At 39.5% G+C, this 14,061-nt stretch overlaps 1 protein-coding gene across 6 annotated transcripts in view; it reads left to right on the forward strand.

Annotated features, from left to right (window-relative positions):
• Positions 1–14,061, forward strand: part of TOX3 (TOX high mobility group box family member 3) — a 103,839-nt gene that overhangs the window by 5,457 nt on the left and 84,321 nt on the right. For 2 of the 6 annotated variants that reach the window (XM_019497524.1, XM_019497526.1), the window contains exon 1: positions 8,234–8,260. The exons of the other annotated variants lie outside the window; for them this stretch is intronic. In XM_019497524.1, the coding sequence (XP_019353069.1) occupies positions 8,249–8,260 (12 nt within the window). In that variant the 5' untranslated portion in view covers positions 8,234–8,248. Of the gene's footprint in view, positions 1–8,233; positions 8,261–14,061 lie in introns of those variants that run through there. 6 annotated transcript variants of the gene reach the window in all.

The raw sequence follows: 14,061 nt of genomic DNA on the forward strand, positions 1-14,061 counted from the left end.
AGCTAAGCAGCTGGAACTCTTCTATATCTAGGGTTTTGCCAGCAATGCTTTATCAGCTGCGAACATCATCTTTTTACACTCCCAGCTGACATACCTATTTCAGCAAAACTTTCCAGTCTATCCCCATCTATGTTCCATGACAAATGCTTCTATGTGAGCAACTACATTAAATTGTGAAGTTCTTTGGGGCTGAGACTGTATCAGAGTATAATAAATGACAGTACCTAGCACAGTAGGGCCGAATAAGTTTTGACCAGTAGAAGGGTACCGCATTAAATTAGTATTTTTATATGTTATTACTGATAATAATGGATGTAAATAGTTTTGTGGGATTCATTGCACTGTAAACGCCTAATGTATATGAACATAAAATGCCAAATTATGTGGGATTTCCCAAAGACCTAAGTGTTTTACATGTTTAGGGTTTTAACTGGTTGTGATCTTGCTCTTTGATCTGTAAAGTCAGTGATGCTTATAGCATGATGGAAAATTGGGTGCTGCACAAATGTTATCCAGGCTAATACCTAATGACAAGGCTGAATTTCCAAATGCAACTATATGATGGCAGTCATTAGTCATGTCTATTGTTACCTGTTTAGTTAATATAGTTATCAAGTGCCAGGATCCATAGTGTCTTGAAGATGATTGCAACCAAATTGAGAACTTTAAGGTGAAAATCTAATTAGGAATTTAGATACCAGTGTCATTTAAGAACCTTCTGGTCTTCACCACTTTGCTGCATTAAGATAAAGACTTTGATGAGATCATGTTTTCCACTACATTCTTAATTATTTTTTTATAACAGGGTTACAAGTCCATATCTGCTTCAGTTCAGATGCTCTTTTATGTGTGTGTTCTCTTTACTTGCAGTTAAAACAACGCTAACAACTTCTAGAATGTCATACAAATATTAAACTTGCAAAAACAAGAGGAGGAAAGCCTTTTATTCTAGAACAGCGCTTCTCAACCTTTTTTAGACTCAAGGCCTCTCCCCCTCCCCCCATAAAACTCACAGCACCCCTCAGACAATGCCAGTTCTTAGCTTTCACTCTTTTTTTTGACAAGAGGGAAATAGAAAATGTATCTGTTGCAAAGAACTCGAATGGTCGGAATGGCTTTTAACTTTATGGATACCTATTTGAGAACTTTGGGTTTATCTTGTGAATCATGTGTAAATGTGTGCACACTTAACAGTGCTAATATTACACAGCACCCCACGGCATCCTAAAGGATCTCACAGCAGCCCAGGGTACCGTGGAACCTTGGTTGAGAATAAATCCTGAAATAATCAGTTTGCTTATCTAAGCAGATGTTAGAAAACTTTTTCCTGGGGTAGACTGGCTTAAACTATAGTATCACTCGACTGTGTTGGAAGAAAATGGGGTTCATAAGCAGACTGTGTAAATATGAGTGATTATATTTCCATCTATAACTTATATTTATGTTTAAAATTGTGCACTAGCTCAGCAGTTAACTATATATTATTAGAAATGAAATAAAGTAGCAAAAATGGCTTATTTCTAGCTTGTTTACATGCTACATTTGCTACTGCTTAATATAAAGTCGTTTTTTCTGTTTCCCCTCCATAGTCAGTCATTTTCTCTTTTGTTGAAAAAAGCCTTAATAAACATTAACAGGGAAGCAAAAACAAAAATGAAAAACCTTATAAACATGTATAAATCCTTCAGATTTTAGGACATAATGTGGAAAATGGGTTGGTAAAAAAAAACAAACCAAAAAAACCCCCCGAATGTTTCAAAAGTCAAATTTAAAAAATTGCAAATTGGCAGTATGCCTTTAAACCTAATACACATTTTCTTGGAAAGAAATAGAGCATATTTCCCTCATTTTTTCACTAGCACTATTATTTCTTAACTTTGTTTATCCTCATTGAGGCCTGATGCAAAGTGGGAAACTTTTCATTGACTTATATGGGCATTAGTTCAGGCCTGTGCTCAGCATTTCATGGGAGAAAGTATTAGCAACTCAACATTGTATTTTTCCTATTGTAAATTTAGACCTCTCACTGCCTGGGTCACTTTGACCATACTTTTCACTCTTGGGCACATGCTGGCATTAGAAAGTAGGGCTGTGTGAAGCTTTGGTCACTGATTTGGTTTGGAGGAGATTTGGCTTGATTCGGCAGCCGAATCTCTGAATCTAAATCAAATCGGGAGACCCATTAATCTCTCCAAATCGAATGGGAAACCTCTGATTTGGAGAGATTCAACGCTCCGGACATAGACACAATTTTATATGTTTTTTCTACATACCTCAAGGTACCAGACGGCTTGTGAATGCTGAGATGGTGGGGTGGATGGAGCATCCCATAGGAATGGGGGGGGGGGGGTGGTCCCCAGTGTACTCGGCAACAGACCCAGAAGCGGGCTAGGAGCACTTCCAGGTCTGCCACGGAGGGGGGCGGTGGCTCTCCCACGCTCCTGTTGGACACTCCAATCACCCCAGCATTTCATCGTTCATGAGCTGCACCTGGTACCTCGAGGTGGCTAAATTGAATCGGGACAGTGATCCGAGTCAGCGAATTGAATCTCTGTCCCCTGAATTGGGTCAAATCTGAATTGAATATTGCCCGCTTTGCATACCCCTAGTAGAAAGGGCTTAATCTGGTAAAGGAAAGTTGGAGGTAACCTGCACTGGAACTAAGGGTGGAGAGTTGTGTGTGATGTGGCCAGGTGGGACTGGACAACTTCCAGAAAAAGGGATGTTTGAGTTCTCCGACAGCATCCTGTTTGCCTGTTCTGACTGAGATGTCACATCCATTGCTGAAGCTGACTGGTGGTCAGAAAAGACAACACCATAAAAACTGTAGACTCCCCCTTTGCCGCCTGCCCCCCCTCTGAATATAGAGTGGACAATTTGGGTCTCAGGACTTTACATCTACATTTACTTTTCCTCAGGTTTAACAGTTTCCATTTAACAGCTTAACGGAATTCCTTAAATATGCAAAATTACTCCTGTGTATTAAGTGAAATTGAGGCCTAGATCCAGTATTTCATAGCTACTTATATTACAACAAATCAGTTGTATTCTTTTAATAAGACGGTTCCCAAAGTAACAGTTGGGATCCCAAGTAGGGCTATGACATTTAAAATCCACAGAAATTCAGTTAATGTTCCAGCAAGCACGAACCCATGCAGCCGCTGTTCTATTACGTAAATACTGGCTCCTGGTTTTTGCAATTGTTATCTTCCTTTATTCCTCATTTTCATACATCTAACTTTTGAGGGTGTCTCGTCCCATAAAATGTAACAATACAGAAATGTATACATATTTTTTAGTTTGAAAGCTTTGTTTTTTCAGTCAGTAATTCGCACCTTCATTTTTGTTGATAAAGCTGTTCTTGCTCTGAAGCCAGTGTCTGCTCATCTGGTGTTATGACCAGTAGTCCCCACTTGCACTTCTAGGCCATGTCCACACAAGTGCTGACATTTGTTTCCCCGGGGAAAAGAAGCAGCAACATACCTTGTGCCGCTAGTACTTGTCCTCAGAGAACACCTGTGCCTTGTGTGCTCTGGTGTGTGGCAGGTTACCCCGCATGGGGTAGGGTAGGCTGGGGCCAGCAACTGTGCTGGCTCCAGCAGCCTTACCTGGGATCCTGGGGGCCTCAGGAAGCTGTAGCCGCAGTGTTCCTGCAGCTGGGAGCCTGGCAGCCAGAGCATGGCTCTGGTTTTGGGAAGGGTGCGCTGCCACCATGTGCACTGCCCCACTTTTTGTTTTTGCATCTTTTTTTTTTTTTGACTCCAGGATCTCCTGGGGTCAACCCCTCCCCCCAGTGCTGCAATGTAGCAGTGCAAGGAACACCTGCATGTGCAGTGGGTGGTGCCATGCATAGGTCTGAGATGCCACATATTGCAGGTCTGCGCTCATCTGGATGCAGCCCTAGAAGTGATTTTCAGAATTGAAATATTCTATATTTAAGGTTGAAGAAAGGGGTACATCATTGTGTAAAAAATAGTCAAATATTTCAAAATTTGTGGACCTGAAAATCTGCGCTTAATTCCTGATCACGCAAACACTTATGGATATGAATAACTTTATATGTATGAATCATGGCATTAAGCTCAGAGAGGCAACTTATATCTGTAAAGTTATGTGCATTTGAAGGATCGAAGCATATCATATAAATATTGATTTTTTTTGTGCCTGTTTTTTGTGAAAATTGTGCAAGTATCAACTCAGCAGAGCTGTTTATTTCCAGAGCAGAACATTTATTTTATACCTATGGTATTTTACTGCTATTGTACTTTATTTATAGTTATGCTGCTCCTGCAAGTTGTTGCATTTTGGCAGGTTTAGGAAAGTTGCTTATTCTTGCATATTCATAAGGATGCATATATTAAATTAATTAAGCTGGTTTCTGATTGGCAAAGGTGTCTCTTTAGGAAATTTGTTCTGTAGAGTAAGCAATAGTGAATTTCATTTAGATAAATGTTAATATTGTAGGTGAACCTGAAATTCAGTATGCTTTATTTGTTGTTGGTTTTTTAATCAGTAAGCATAAAGGTACAATAATAACAGTCAAGCAACTATGTAATATAAGGATATAATTCCCCTGATAGGCTCTGCGGTTGTGGTTTCTTACCACAGCCCAAGACAGTATTTCTTTCCTTTGTATTGTTTATAATGATTAGAAATACTTTAATCTTTTTTACAAAACTTGTGGCAGGGTTTATACTATATATGTGCACCCAAGCACTACTGACTTAAGTTTAAGTTGCAGATGTACCTGAGAGGATACTTTATGCCCATAACTGAAAACATTTATATTCCAAAATATACATTGATTTAAACAAAACTAATATCCATGCTTGTGTGACTCCTTACTGTCTGTGGTTGTCTAAATTTCTAGTAACTTTATATAACATGATAAACTGGCATACAGCAGGGGTATCAAACTCACTCTATGTTCTGGGCTGGATCTGGACCTCAGGGCTCTTTGTGGGCTGGATCTGGACCAGGTGGTGGCAGAGGCAGTGTCTGTGATGGGGTAAGTGGCAGCAGGGCAGGCAGCAACAGGAGAAGCAAAACAGCTCTTTCTCCCTGCTTGTTACCAGCGGCCATGCCCAAGTGGGACCTTGTAGCCCTGGATTCTGTAGCAGGCCCCAGTGCTGATTTCCCTGGCCCTCCAGGAATCCCACAGGCTGGAAGTGAGAGCTACATGGGCTGTCTGTATGATGCTGTGGGCTAATAAAATAACTTGCATTTTAGGGCTCACAATATTTTTATATGAAGTGATAGAACACACATACTTGCCTTCCCATCTTTCTGACATTCTTAAACACCCACTTTAAGGAATATTTGCACTGACAAAGTGCCATGATGGAGAGTACCAAGCACCCCATGTGTTAAGCATGTGTAGAAGTGAATTACACATTACTTTAGACAATGCAGTCTGACTTGCCAGAGGCTTGTATGGTTGCTTCTGTGGTAGAAATCTATCTGTTGTTTCTGGTAGCTTTCCTCCGTTTTTTTATTCTTGTATTTTTGTATTTGGGTTTCAGCATTTGAAAAGCAATGTTTTGGAACAGTAGCTGGGCTTCCTTGCTCACGCAAGACTCTTACAAAACAGCCCCCTCTAGATTATTGAATATACATATAGAATTGGTACCCCATGGATTTAGCTATAATTCTTCTGCATAACCTTGCAAAATCATCTTTCTCCAAATGGGCTTGATTCACCCTGATCTGCTGTTGCAGTACTCTTTGTGTCTCTGAGTTAGGCCAGTGGTTATTTGCTCCTGGAGAGAAGCTTTATTGGGGTTCCCTCTAGCAAAAACTGCCTGTGCAATGTTTTGAGTAGGCAAAAGTAGGAGTTCCCTTGTTGTACTCCATCTCTGGCAGAGCTGCCTTCTTTTGGCCTGCTTCTGAGTCACAGGAGAAACGTTATATTTAACAGCAGTTCCTCTCAGCCCCAGCATACTTACAACCAACCACCAGGACCGTGGACCTGCAGCCTTGAGTTATTCCAACAAAAGCCAGAGGATCCAAGTGTTAAATATTACCCAGAGTTTTAGCAACAAGTTGTGGAAAACAAAACTATATTTTCTGCGTCCACTATATGGATATGTTCAGGGAGTCAAGACAGTAGGGTAATAAAGTTTTACCAAGTATTTTGGCACTTTACATACTCAAAGCTGTTTGGAGTACAGTGTGCCATTTGCAAGCCTGAAGTGAGTCTTGAACTTTCTATTTGAAGAGTATCTCTGGTCTGAAAAATGGTTGTAAAATAGTATTATAGGCTTTTGTATTTATTTTTGCAGTAATTTATAGATGCAGTTAGTTCAGTTTAAGATAAAACATATTTTGCTAAATGTAGGCTTATTTTGGGATTTCAAAGTTGAAACAACTCTTTTTCTCTTCTGCATTATAAAGTGCTTGAGTGACAACTGCAAAATTTTGCTTCACGTTCCAACTACAGAAAGCTAGAAAACCCTTTTCCAGTATTATCATATTCATAGTATTACTCAGTAGAACTCCTAATCATGAAAACTCCCAGAATATAGCCATTTTTTTAATAATTTCTCTTTGAACCAGAATAGTTCTGGTCCTTTGTTTTAACATATAGTAGAATTTAGATGGATAGATTTCTTTTGAAAAGTTAGTAACCATGGTCTGTAACATACAGAGGTCTGAGAACACTGGAGTCAGAAGATATCATTTTATACTGACTCTTTAAAATATGCATTTTAAAATGTAATTGCAATTTAAGACTGAATCAGTTGAAATGAGCTTTCATAGCTCTAGAAAATCAGTAAGAGGTCACGTTTTATCATGAAGGGTAATACTCTTATCCCATCTATGTTACAAACTGAGGACCTTGTGGCATTCCTAGTCTGACACTGTGGTACACTTTATGGTCCATCTGAATCTTGCCATGGCTGCGTCATATTTCATACTACTTGACAGTATGAACATGTAGAATTATTTTGATGTGGAACTTTGCAAAGTTATCTCCCTGGGAGAAATGAGTGGTATAGTGTGATGATACAGAGCTTGATTCATATGATGACTTATTGTGTGTGTGAACTTTGTGCTATTTTATGCCTTACTCTCCTGCAGAATTTCTATTTATGACTCAAAAACCCCCCAACAACTCATGATGTGCTCAATTTGAGAAAATTAGGACATCAGTAGCATTGGTACTTACAGTACATGGCATAGCACAGGGGCTAGATATTACAAGAATACAAAAGCAGTATACATGTTCTTAAATTCTGAAGTAGGTCCTTTTAGTTTCATTTATTCTCTGCATGGATGAAAACTGGCGGCAAACATACGCTTTGCTGTCTCCTGCAGCTGCATTTTTTTCTTCTCTGGATTTAACCTTTTTCTTTTAAAATAAATTTGAGAATAAGAAAGAATACCACTTCTGTAGAGGAAAATCAATTCTGAACCTTCAGCTTCACCAATCCAGATTGATGGGTTGCAGCTGCTCTGAATGAGTGACAGGTAGTATAGCACTGTTGAGAGCTGGCTTAGAATTTTTAGTACAGGAATCTTCATCTTGTATCTTTTTTTCACTATTATTTTTCAGTTTTTTTCTCCTCTTCCAATTTTCTCTCTCCTTTCCTAGCCTTTATATTTCTGGGGAAAGTTGTTGCAGCATATACCTACTGCCAGAAACAAGGCCATATATTAAAAAAAAAAAAAGAAGAAGATAGTTGGATAGAAACCTGAATCACTACAGTAAATAATTTTGGGATCACTTGTCTTTGGTGCCTCTGCAGGTTTGCTGTATGAGGATGCATGCCATTTTCCCCCTGACAGTCTTCAGTTAAAGGTGAAAGCTCTATTTGAAGAACAGAGCATTGATACTAATGAGACTGATGTGATAGGATTAATTTTTTCCTTTTTCCCCCTTTGGCTTTTGGTAACCCAGCAAGAAAGCTTACAGTATGTTGCTATCCTGCGTAACTTCAGCAGTTCGTGTTTTTAGTATCTTTGGTCTTGATGTTACGTTAACTTCTTTGAAGGAAGACTAGATGAGCAAGAAACCTCTGCCTGGCTGGTGGTTAGGAAAGAACCAGTTAATCCCTGTACTCCACAGCAGAAATTGCTCTCTGAGAAAAAAGCTGTTTTCCTAGAAACATTCTGTTATTCTTCTGGGATCCTGACTTTTTTCCTCGAGTGATTTTTAGGTACGAATTTAATACAAATGTGTGACTCCCTCTTCTCTACCTCTAGTTTCCAAAGACTTCTAGAGTGGAAGGTGAAGCAGGAAAACACCATGCTTCTGCATGTAAGTGTGAGTACGTTGATGAAGAATCTTTTGGAAAATTGGGGGAAAAAATCTTTTTTTCACGTTTGGGTTGGTAAAAAACGGAACTGATGGGAGATATCCTGAAGGTCAGGTCAGTGCAGATTACACGCCATTAAGCTATCCTTATCCTCTTAGATAAAACCACTCTCTGATATCCACTGACAAAACAATGAAGTCAGTGGTAATAATATGCTACACATGGATATGTTGTAAATGCCTCACATAATGCAACCATCCATGTGGCTGTTAGACAAAGCACCACCTTGTATTCAGCAGGCTTTGCATTCAGTCTGTCCTCACCAGTGGCAGCAACATATATTTTGCCTGACCTAAAGGTCATAAACATGAGTTCTGTAACTATAAACCAGTTCATATGTTATAACAACCAAGTTTCTTCTTTATAAAATGATTACCATCATTCTGTTTTTCTATAGGGAGAAACTTTATAAAAGGGGAGTAAAACTCGGTATATTCAATCTGGAGATGACTAGATAATCTCTGTCCAAGAATTCAGAAAGAATTTGTATAGAAACCACAGATCCAATAGCAAGTATTTTTCAGGAGTCTGGAGTGATGTCTTTTAATTTGAAAGTAACAAGCATAATACCTCCTCTGCCTTTACAAGAAGAAGCTAAACAGGTTGGCTTTTTTGTCCTAGTAAACTGAAAACCAAGTGGGATTAAGATGCATTTCTATAAATGCATCCTGAGTATAAACAACAGGGAGGGGAAGACCAGTTTATGTTCCTGTAACAACGTTGTTCCAAGAAAAAAACAAGTTAGAAAATGTCCATGAATATGGCTTCTGTGCAAGCTTGCCATCAGAGGAGTGGGGTTCTGGAACAGCTTTCTAGGACTAGTACGTAGTAAGGGCAAAAAAAGTAACCGGTATCAAGATAAAGATTAAGATTATTAATGGATTACATGGTACTGTTGTCTGTCATAGGAGAGGTCTGGATTTGATGACCCAGGAGGTCCCTTCAGTCTTATGCACCTATACAAAGATGCATCCTTATGTGACATGGCCACGCACTTGCTACTATATATAGCCCAGGATGTTCTGATTTAATACGGGATGGGGGCATAAAGCTCACCTCATACCCCATGCTAGATCCAGCCTGGGGCACAGTGACAGCAGCTCTGGAAGCTTCAGCGCTGGCACAGGGAACAAGACACATGGCAAAGGCAGCTCTGATTCCTATCACATGCCCCATTATGAAGCAGTCCTACCACTGCATTGCCCCATGCCATGGTGGCAGCTGCAGCTCCAGCATGATGCATGCAGCAGCAAGAGGTCCAGCTCTGACCAGGGGCATGTAGTAGCAGCAGAGGCTCCTGTAGCATGGGGCTGTGGTAGGGTTAGCAGAGGAAGAGGCTGCAGCAGTACAGACCACTCGTATCCATCCTTGCTCACCCTCCTGCTGATGATTGCCATGTCTAGCAAGGCCCAAGGGCTCCAGATTCTGCAGCAGGCCACACTCTGTCATCCTTCCCCCCCGGTCATATGTCTTCCAACTTCTGGTACCCCAACAGGCTAGATAAAGCGGCTCCACAGGCTAGATCTAGTCTGTGGGCTATATGCTAAAGAGGATGGGCAGATTTGTGGTTACAAGAGAAGCTCTCTAAGATAAAGCAAAGCATAAATGAGATGATCATCCAGACTTTTCAACAGAAGGATTTTAGAAGTGTCCATTAATACTTAATGCAGGATTTTTAGGGAAAAGATTTAGGAAAAGGACTTTTCAGAATGGTTAGATCAAGCCAGACTCTTGTGGGTCTTGGCTGTCTTGCAGCTCTCTAACATTTTCTGGCTGAAAGGAAGTTCAGCTAACTTGTAAAAACCAGTGTTTCTCCATATTGTGGGTGAAGTCAGTACGTGGCAGATGTTTTCATTTGAAGTATACCTAACAGTTGCTTGGTTCATTTGTTCTCTTGTGTGCTGAATTCCAGACAATGGGAAAATCTTTTAGGCATTGTAGATCACTTCTTCAGAATGGAGGCAGTTCTTTCCTCTATTATTTATTTATTTATTTATTTATGCTATCTTTAAAAGTAAACAGGGGTAAATGACGTTTGCTAAGTAAAAACTGCTAAGTTACAACTCATTTTGTAAAAACAACAAAAAAAATTATTATGAATGGAGACTCTGATCCAGGGTACAAAGGGTTCACATTGCTTTTTCATCCATCAGAAACCTCTTACATTTTGCTCTAGGGATTATCATCTGCAGTACCTTTATCTCCAAACTGAATTAATCTCATCTCCAGAGCATTGCGTCATATCCATCCAGGAGGAGTCTCATGGAGCCTTGAAGAAAACAGTCTTTCTTGAATAGGCGTTTGGCAGAAGATTATCTTCTAAAAGGATATTTTTTTACTTCAATCAGATTGGTTCTGATGCCAGACATTTATAGAGGCATGGGTGTCAATATTCAGTTGGTGTGAATTAACAACTCAAATTAAAACATAATTCAAGGTTTGAGAGGTTTTGGTAATATGCTTTAAAAAAAATGAAGGCCTCAGTGATTTGGGTAATGCAGAAAAAGAAGAAGAAATAGGCATCTGTTCACCTGGGTATGTTAAATGCTTGGAAGTTCAGCAGTTTGTGGATCTGTTTGTGTCTAAGAACCATGTAAGACTATTTCAGTTTTTCAGGTGGCAGAAAAAATTGGAAGTGACTCCAATAGGTGTCATCTTCTCTTAGTCCATGAGCATACATTGCACTTCTTAATATATATTTTGTGAAATTTTCAGCTAATGGCACCTTAGGAATTTCAGTCTGGCTATAACAGTCTTTCTTTGATTTTTGTGCAGCTCTTAGCACATTGTTCTTTCTCTAACTTTAGACTTCTTTCTGACTGCTCTAGCCCTGACAAAAAGTGGGTTTGTGTGGCAAGGTCTGGAAAAGTTCAGTTTTCCAGGCAATGAATAGGTAGTTATAATCTATTCACTATTTTTTTAATTAAACAAAAATAAAATTTTACCAGTGTCATATTTTTATATATAATCAATAAAAGAAAGTATGAGACACTTTGAAGAACTACAGCCAAATTGAGGGAGTTTCAGTTATGAGTTAGAGTAAGTACCCTTATGGTTATAACATTTATATCAAAGATATATTTAGAACTGTTTAATCCCATTACTTCTATTTTTCCTCAAATATTCTGGTTGCTAATTTAATTCAGGAAGTAAATTGTTCCATTTCTTTGAGTTCTTTTATTCTTGTCATCCTCTTATAGTGGGTGTTTGTTTTTGCAACCATAGTGATGAAGTGTATTTTTTTGGCTATGGTTACAAGAATTCTTCTATCTTTGTATAACTTCAGTAAATCAGGGCATTAACTTAACACTATAATAACAGGAATTTGAGGATGCCTGAAATAGCTTTATATCAATTTTCTAACAGAAAATCAGAGGTCTTTCAGTTTGTGACATTTTTGGAAGATTTCATAACTGGTCACTTATCATCATACTCCCTCTGGTATTTTTGTGATTTTGGTATCTGTTTAGTTCTTAAATGCTGGTGTACAAAATTATCAAAACAACTTCCCGCCTACTCCAAGCAGGGAAAATTATACTATTCATAGTGGTGAATCTTACATCCATCCAGTTTTATGATGAGATATTTTGGTAGGTTTCCTTTTCCAACCTAGTTTCATGTTGCTAATATTGACCGCCCATTCTGTAGTAAAGTGCAGAGCAATGGTTTTATTTATTTTTAACAGGGATCTGATTATCTTACAATTTCCTTGCATAGTCTGCGTATTGGGATATAACTGGCTTAAGCTTCCTCCAGTTCATTTTCTCTGTTTTAGAAAGTTTTGCCAAGCACATGCTCTTCACCTCTTTTTAGAACTTATACCTGCCAGGAGCCTTCAAGAAATGATGGGAGGGAAATGGGACATTCAAAGAAAAAAGGACTATCTGGATACGTACATATCTTACTAAGTCACTTCATGTTGTTACTTTCGATGCTGCCTTTCCTCTTCCTTTTCCCCCTTTCCTTACCGATCAGGCCTCTCACATGTTCTATCATTTTTAATTTAGACTACATGTTCTTTGAGCCTTAAAATGCTTGTTCCAGGTTTTGTGAAGTTTCTATCCAAGTATCTGTGTACTCTAAAGCATGTCAGTAGTCTACTAAGGCATGAAAAAGCATTCTTCAGCTTGTGTTTGAGGAGATCAGTTGTTATTTGGAAATGATTGTTTGATGAAGTCTTAATAGTGGCATGGTGTAGTTTAGTAGGGTAGATGCAGGACAGAGGGCACCAAAATGCTATGATCTATGTGACATCTACTCTGTCAGTGGTGCTGGGTGAGTTACTTCACTCAGTATATTTTAAAGTGACTTTAGGTGCATCACTTTTTGAGGGGCAGATCTGAGAAACCCTGACTTTCTACCTAGATTTTGTGGGTATTGTTTGTGTTTAGGGCCTCTAAAAATGAAGCCGTAATTGTGTCAGGTTAGGCACCCAAAAATACATGTTTAAAATTAATGGACTCTCTTAAGAATTCAGCCTTTAAACTTTCTGTTTTCTCATCTGTTAACCATGGACAATCATGCTTCCACATATATTTTGAGGAGACATTAGTTAATGTTTATAAAGTACTGAAAATGTAAAAGCTCTAGTTAAGCACTAATTGCTTTTATTATTTATTCAAGAAGGCTTGGACCAAGTCTAGGCTTCTACATTAATGCAGGGAAAAGCTATAATAGTTATTATTCTATCTTGTTGATTCCTTAAGAAGATGGCTCAGTTTGTAGTCGGAGTTAAAACTTTGTTAGTGTCCATATGGTACTAAACTTTCTCTACAAAACGTATTTAGGCCTCACTTGAACCACTTACATTTTTAGCAACATGCTACTAGCATCAAGATTAGGGGTGCACCAATAGAGATTTTTGGGGCTGATACCGATAGCTGATATTTAAGGAGGCATATCGGCTGATACCGATCCAATTTCTGATGCACCTGACTCCGGCTGTTAAGTCCGGTGTGGTGGAAGGGGAGGGTGGAGGGAAGGGACATGGGAGGGGCAGATCGATGTCCCCCACGGTGAGGAAGGGGGCAGGGGCAGTGGCAGGCGCACACCCCTAATGGATATCTTCTCCCAAACAAGCTTTGAAAATCTCTTCATTGATCAGCCTGATAATTATAAAGTTGGACACTGTGTGGAGCGGGTCATATTCAATTTGGATTCGGCCTGATTCAGGGGACAGTGATTAGATTCGTTGATTCAGATGACTGTCCCGGTTCAATTCGGCTGAATCTGAAGATTCAATGCTGATTCGGAGAATCAGTGATTTGGCCATAGATACAGGTTTAAATGTTTTTTGTACATACCTTAAGGTACCAGGTGCAGCTCATAAATGCTGAGATGGTGGGGCAGATGGAGTGTCCCACAGGACACTGTGGGGAGGTGGGGGTGGGGATTCATGCTTGGTGGCAGACCCAGAAGTGGACTGGAAATACTTCTGGTCCACTTACGGGTCTGCTGCCGAGCACACTGGGGACCCCCCACGCTCCTGTTGGAGGCTTCATCTGCCCTACCATCTCAGCGTTCATGAGCTGCCTGGTACCTTGAGGTATGTAGAAAAAACATTTAAAACCGTGTCTATGGCCGAGTCATTGAATCTCTCCAAATCTCTCCAGATAGATTCGGAGGGTTCTGATTCGGTCGGAGAGATTGAAGGATCTCCTGAATTGATTTGGATTCAGAGATTCGGCCTTAGAATTGGGCTGAATCTCTGCCGACCGAAGCTTTGCACAGCCCTAATATCCAA

This window comes from Alligator mississippiensis, chromosome 10 (assembly GCF_030867095.1).
Source record: "Alligator mississippiensis isolate rAllMis1 chromosome 10, rAllMis1, whole genome shotgun sequence".
NCBI classification, from domain to species: Eukaryota; Metazoa; Chordata; order Crocodylia; family Alligatoridae; genus Alligator; species Alligator mississippiensis.